This window comes from Panicum virgatum, chromosome 1N (assembly GCF_016808335.1).
Source record: "Panicum virgatum strain AP13 chromosome 1N, P.virgatum_v5, whole genome shotgun sequence".
NCBI lineage: Eukaryota > Viridiplantae > Streptophyta > Magnoliopsida > Poales > Poaceae > Panicum > Panicum virgatum.
The window spans coordinates 9,393,455-9,400,201 of NC_053145.1; the positions used below are offsets into that span (position 1 = coordinate 9,393,455).

The window sequence follows — 6,747 nt, forward strand, 5'->3', positions numbered from 1 at the left end:
CCACGTGACAATTAAGTATCACCGTATGCCTACAAAACAACATCATACGTTTTGTCCAAAGTAAAATTTTACCAAAGTGCATGGTAAAACGTCACGTAGGGTTTTGGCCCATAAGCCCGAAACAATCAGTTGAAGGCCCAAAGCCCCAAACACTCACGCCCGAAGCCTATAGTACGCAGTAACGGCCCAAAAAAAGGACAAACCGCCTGGCCGCCTCCGATTCCGTGCCCGCACGCAGTTTGCGCGCAGCAGGATAGACAGGCGCAGCGCAGACCACACCCGCCTCGTCCGTCCGGCCGTCCCATCCACACGCAGTCACGCACCCAGAAGCAAATGGAAAAATAAACCAACCAAGCCTGCTCGGTGCTCGCATCGCTAACCCTAAACCCCCAAATCTCCCACCTCCCCCGATCCCGATCTCGGCGCCGCCCGGTGCCGCCGAGCGCTGGGCCCGCCCCGCGGGCCGCCACCGCCCCACGGCTTCCCCGAGGTACGGTGAGAAGCCCCTCCTTCCAGACGAAATCCGGCTCGCGCGCGATCGGTGCTGCGTGTATGTCTCCGTGTGACGGTCTAGGTTGCTGTTCGGTGCGGGGAGCGGGGGAATTTTTCGTTGGTTGCGTGTTTGTGATTGGGCTTGGGGGAAATTTTTGGGGGAGATTTGGTCTAGGGCTATCCCATATCGGGAAATTCATCTTCGGCCTGTGCCTATGTTCAGCGATAGGCTGGGCGCTACGGCGCCCCTTTTGCAGTCTGATACGTGATACCGATGCGCACTGCGTGGAGTGGTTTAGGTATCGTGACTCGGATGCTCTTTGTTGATGCTTTCGAATTATTCGATTGGGAGGATACATGATAGGTTCAGCGAGTTTGTTGTTGCTTGGGATGTGTTCTATATGCAATTTTTACTGTAGGCTGTGGAGAGATACATCCTGACTCCGTTACGTGTGCTTCATTCTGCTTGTCCTATGTCACAAAATCCTAAGAAAATAACTGAGTCATGTTTCATTTTCAGTTGCTATTGAAACATTGAGCACTTTGCTCTATTTATTCATTGTATATAGGTCGAAATGTCTGTCGTCGATATGTTTTATGTAGTAGTAGTATACATGCTGCCATATTGGCACTTTATCTCTCAGTTTTGTATCGTGATTGTGTCATGGAATAGGTTTACCATTTTCTAGATTGCAATGCTTGTTTGCTTCTTTTTTTGTAGCAAGTGCAATGATCCATTCTATCATCTTTTATGGTTCATGTCATATGTGTTTTTTTGTATAGAAGAGTGCTTTCATAGTCATTCCTTGTTTAGGGTGTGTCTGGACAAGGTTTGTTTCTCTGGAATATTTTAGCAGTCTAGTTAAGAAAATTTTAATATTTAATAATTTGGAAAGCCCATCTTCATCCCCAGCGTGTGCGGGGAAGCGGCATTTAGTTGCTTAACTTTACACACTTCAGGCAGTCAAAAGTATTGCATCCACTTGTAATACAGTAACACTTAGTATTTGCCCATTTTCCTTTCATGGATCTAATGTGCTTCTACTTATTTAATTTGACTCATTTTCAGATATTTGGGTTTGAAGCCACGGCAAATAATACTTCTATTTGAGAGGAGTTTCTGGAGTTTTTGAAAGGTGGTTTCACAATGGAGTTCTCAAAGCAAGGCCAAGCATCCATGCCAAACAACTTGGGATCTCAACCAGTGCCCTCTTCAAATGTCCAATCTAATCAAGCAGAGTATGCATCTGTGTTTTATCCATCATTGCCTGGTGACTGGGGTTCACAGCCGATGTTCTCTGTGGGAGCTTCAGTACCAGTTAGCTCATATTATATTGTCCCCATGAGTCAACAATCAGTCCAAGTAGGTGCTTCCAGGCCAGAGGTTGCACGTCCATTGGGGGCACAACCTTTACTAAGTAGAGTATCATTAAGGCCACCCCAACAAGTTTTAAATATTCAAACATCTTTGCCAGCGATGATTGGATCACAACCCTCGCCGTCCACTGTGGGCAGGAAATCACAACAGACAGTTGCTTCTCCAAAGGTTCAAATGCTGAAATCTCCATCATTCCAGTCATCTAATAAACGTTCTGCACAGAAGGAGCCACCATCAAAGGTCCAACCCCAGCAACTTGAATCTGTAAGGTCCAAGTTTAGGGAGTCACTTGTCGCAGCACTGAGGTTGGATTCTGATCAGCTGAATAAGAGTCAGTCCCCTGATAATATCCAACCTGATGGGTCTGCAGACAAGTTGAAACCGGCAGAAGGAGATGCTGCGCAGGATCCAGTTTCAACCATATCTAAAGATGTGAGCACAGTGAATTCAGATGTAGCCCCAACTGTAGCTCCGAAGAGATGCGAGGGAGATGAGAAGTTAAGCAGTGATTTAGTTTCAAACATGATCGCGAGCGTAAATGGTGACATGCAACAACAGTCAAATCTTGTTTCTTCAGAGGATGAATTATTGGGTCAATGTATGGTTGCAGATGAACTTTTGCAAGGTCACGGCCTTAGTTGGGTTTCTGATCTTGATGCTGGGATTTCTGAACCTATTGCAGAATCTAATCTAAAAAGGCCGCGAACTTCTGATGACCCTGGTGCTACAGAATCTCTAGTAGAGTCTGAGTCAAAAAGAATAAAGTCTGAAAATGAGTTAGCAATAGATAAAGAAAGACTCAATCGAAAGGCTGAAGGTTTGGCGTTTAGAATTGAAGAGGAGCTGTTTAAACTGTTTGGTGGAGTAAATAAGAAGTACAAGGAAAAGGGTAGATCTCTTTTGTTTAACTTGAAAGACAAAAACAATCCTGAGCTAAGAGAGAGGGTATTGTCTGGAGATATTGCACCTGAACGCCTCTGTTCAATGACTGCAGAGGAACTCGCCTCTAAGGAGCTCTCAGAGTGGCGGTTGGCCAAGGCTGAAGAGCTTGCACAGATGGTTGTCCTTCCGAACACCGAGGTTGATCCTAGGCGTTTACTTAGAAAAACTCACAAAGGAGAGTTCCAAGTTGAAGTAGAAGAACCAGATGGTATCTCAGTGGTGGTTGAGCTTGGGGGCAACCTTACTAATATTCCATCGAAAGCTGTAGAAGATCAGACCAAGTCTAATGAAAAAGCAAATATAGATGGTAAAGAAGGTGTTCAAGAAAAAGATAAAGCATCTGATAGCAGTTCACAAGATGAGGATGGTGGGACAGGCAATAATGATATGTCAGGTGATCTAGAATATATCGATAATGAAAAAACAGATCTCATGCAGGAACTTATTTTGGATGACATGAAGGACACAGAAAATCTTCCGCCAATTCCTTCGTTAGATGAATTCATGCAGGGCTTAGATTCTGAGCCACCTTTTGTTGATCTCTCAGTTGGGACCCCTCAAGAAGATGGCAACGACTCTGAGGAACCTGACACTACCTTGGAGCCTGAGGAACTTCCAGAGACAGAAGATAAGGCTTCTGCACCAGAGAAGTCTGCATCTGAATCTGATAAGCCAGCTGCGCAGGATAACAGTGAGCCCAAGTTAGAGTCACCAGGGCATGCAGCGGTTCCAAATTCTGATCTCACTGAACCATGTGAGGGAAAGCTGAGCAAATCCTCCCCTGGTAAAGATGAAGCTACGAAAACAGCTAGTGATAATGTCTCTAATTCTGATTCTGTTCTTAACACCAAGGCAACCAATATTCCTATGATACGCGAGAGCATATGGGAGGGTGCAATCCAACTGACTGTGTCTTCACTCTCTAATGTTGTTGCCATCTTCAAAAGGTATGTTTTCTTCTCCACATTATATTGTAATCGATGATACATAGTTAATAATGGCATATCCATCCGAATTCATGGAGGCTACCTTACTGGATTTCCGGTCTACATTTTTGGGCCATCATATGGCAAGTCTCTGTGTGTTATTTTCTTCACTTTGATTTGGTGCATGGATGGAGTGTGTTCTTAAATTTATTGATAACATGCTATATGAGCTTTGTTATTGATTCATGTGTAAGGTTCACAGTTCTTGTCTTATATTTAATATTGTTAATATTGTTTTCCCTATTATCTTTTATATACCAAGGTCAAAGAATATGTTAACTGGTTTTAACGTTAAAATGGGTGCAGGATGTGTGTGGTCTGGTAAATTATTCAGAAATTTGACTTTCATATAATTTTGTACGACTTACGTGCTAAAAATTTGTTACTTGTCATGTTTTTGTACTATTTAATGTGAAGGCTAATTGCCTGCAAACTGGAAATTTGTAAATATATTTATTCTATCTGGACTGCTACTAACATGTCTTGAAAATTTTACCTTTTCAGTGGTGAAAAGCCATCCTTAAAAGATTGGCGTAGCTTTGTTGAGATTAAGGGGAGAGTTAAACTTAGTGCTTTTCAAGAGTTTGTTGAACAGCTTCCCAAATCTAGAAGTCGCGCAATAATGGTAATTCTTTTGTCCTAGTGTAGTCTATTTGCTTTTTTCATAGACAAGGCTCAATATGTGCAGTATCTGCACTTTGCAGTTTAGGGCTATGTGGACTGTTGCCATGCTGCAAAGTGCCTGATATATCCAGAGTTTGAGTGCTAGGGGTTTTTTTTTGAGATTGAACAATTGTTGATGAACTTTGGGTTGCCTTAGGTTACAGATGCAGGGTAAGATTTAAACTTAATTTCTAGGCAGGTGGGATAATCTTGGCTGTTGATTGTAGGACCTCCATAGTCCATACCTTGGGGCTTAAACTGCCATCATAATATATATTTTCATCTGATATTAACCAAAGTTATTGACTAAGTGGCCTAGAAGCTGTGAACAGTTGTGTTGATTAAATTTTGATTTTGTAATAAGCATGTGTGGTGCCTTTGGTTAGCCATTGGATATCCATTCATTAATGTAACTATCTTGGTAATTTTTTTGATAGATAACTGAACTGTGTTGGAAGGAGGGTTCTCCGGAGAGTGGTCGCCAACATATCTTGCAGGTTTGTTTTCTTTCTTTGCCACTCGCCAGTCACCACTGCTGGTAATCTAAGATTGAGTGCTGCATTTACTTAATTTGTTTCTTCTTGTGCAGACTATCGATGCATATATTTCAGATGAGAGAGTAGGATTAGCTGAACCTGCTGAAGGAATAGAGCTGTACCTGTGCCCTCCTCATGGGAAAACTGTGGAGATACTCTCTCGACACTTGCCAAAGGAGCACCAGGAGAGCCTTGCTGTGTCAGGATCATCCTTCATCGGAGTCGTCGTGTGGCGAAGGCCCAACATTCCCAGGGTACCCACCTCCCACCACAGGCATGATGGTTCCAGGAGGCAGTCAATCCTAAGGAAACCACAGGTTACAAACCCGGCTGCTCGGCCCTCCCTGCCTCTCAACTCATATGGTGCACCACCAGGCTTTCCGAACCAGCGCCACTACCGCGAGGAAGATGTAACTGATGATGTCCCTCCGGGCTTTGGCCCTGGTGTTGCTAGGGATGAGGACGATCTTCCTGAATTTAATTTTGTTAACTCGTCACACCCTGCTGCTAATGTAAGTGCGCATGCCTACAAGGGCCGGTCGCATGTACCGCCTCCCTCTGCTCGCCCATCAGAGCAGATGAGGGAACTGGTTCAGAAGTATGGTAAAAGATCATCTGTTCAGGCCCACCGCTGGGATGACGACGATGACGATGACATACCAGAGTGGAACCCCACCCAGGCCACCCACCAGCAGCCGATCAGGCAGCCGCCGCTGCCTGCCGCCCCGCAGCAACTGCCGTTGCCTCCACCGCCTCCCGTCCAGCAGATGCACCCGTACCACCAGCAGCAACAGCAGCAGTACCATGTCCCTGGTGCAGTGCAGCCTCAGGTGCCCATCTCTGCGCTGCCCCATGCCTACCTCCGGACCCAGCAGCAGCAGCTCCAATCTGGGCAAGCCTGGCAGCAGACAAACAACGCCTGGTGGCCGTCGCAGGGTGCTGCCGCTGCCGCCCCTGCGCCGGTGACCAACATTGTACAGCAACCCCAGTATGGTGTAGTGCCCGGCAGTGGCGGCGTCCAGGGCTACGACGCTAGTGGCGTTAGTGGCATGGCATGGAGGCCGAGATAGTAGAAACAGTGTAAAATTCAGCGTCCGTTGTAGGGTGTTTTTTCCTCAATACTCTTTTTTTTTCTTGGCTGGCTGGTCATGTAAGTATCAGTGGTGCACACCCGTGCAAAGGATGTAATCTGGATTAGACTGAAAGCTGCTGGTTGTTTTCGTTAGCTTATAGGACTTTCTGCCGCCGTCTTGAACAGTAGTTGCTCTTACTTTTTCAGCCTGTGCTCGTCTGTAGGCACAGCAAACAAACTTTTGAATAATGTTCCGCAGAAGTAAAACTTTTAAACCTGTTAAAGATTCAAAGTGACATTTTGTGGAATGATTTATGCGCATCGAACGGTACCTTGCCACCAGCACAGGCTCCATCGGGTTACTTTACCTGAAGACTGAAGTTGCTGTTGATGCGAGCGGTGGTGCGGACTACGATGACGAAATTTCTCTTCTGACCCTTTAAGCAACCGATATACCTACGCAGTGCGCAGTCTCCCAGTATGCAACTTTCCTTGTATTTTGCCTTTTCGAATACCAGGTGGTGTCTGGCTATTTCGACCTTTGCACATGCTTACTGCAGTATCGTTTTGCTGTTTTTAGACTTTATATAGATGCTATGTTTATATCTTCACTGAATTCGCACGAAACCCCTACGTTCTGCGATAGATGAAAGGTCCTGGTACTTTCCTGTACCAGAT

The 6,747-nt window shown here is 45.3% G+C and overlaps 1 protein-coding gene across 2 annotated transcripts; it reads left to right on the forward strand.

Moving 5' to 3' along the window:
- The first annotated feature begins 226 nt into the window (after positions 1-226).
- On the forward strand, positions 227-6,361 carry LOC120655064 (death-inducer obliterator 1-like). Of its 2 annotated transcripts, none has more exons than XM_039932790.1 (5): positions 227-490; positions 1,562-3,759; positions 4,303-4,423; positions 4,899-4,958; positions 5,051-6,361. In XM_039932790.1, exons 2-5 carry the CDS (start codon positions 1,640-1,642, stop codon positions 6,065-6,067), a joined length of 3,318 nt encoding a protein of 1,105 aa, XP_039788724.1. In that variant the 5' UTR covers positions 227-490; positions 1,562-1,639; the 3' UTR covers positions 6,068-6,361. The 2 variants fall into 2 exon arrangements, with proteins under 2 accessions (XP_039788724.1, XP_039788723.1); XM_039932789.1 differs by having other exon boundaries at positions 309-495; positions 5,051-6,067.
- Positions 6,362-6,747: the final 386 nt, after the last annotated feature.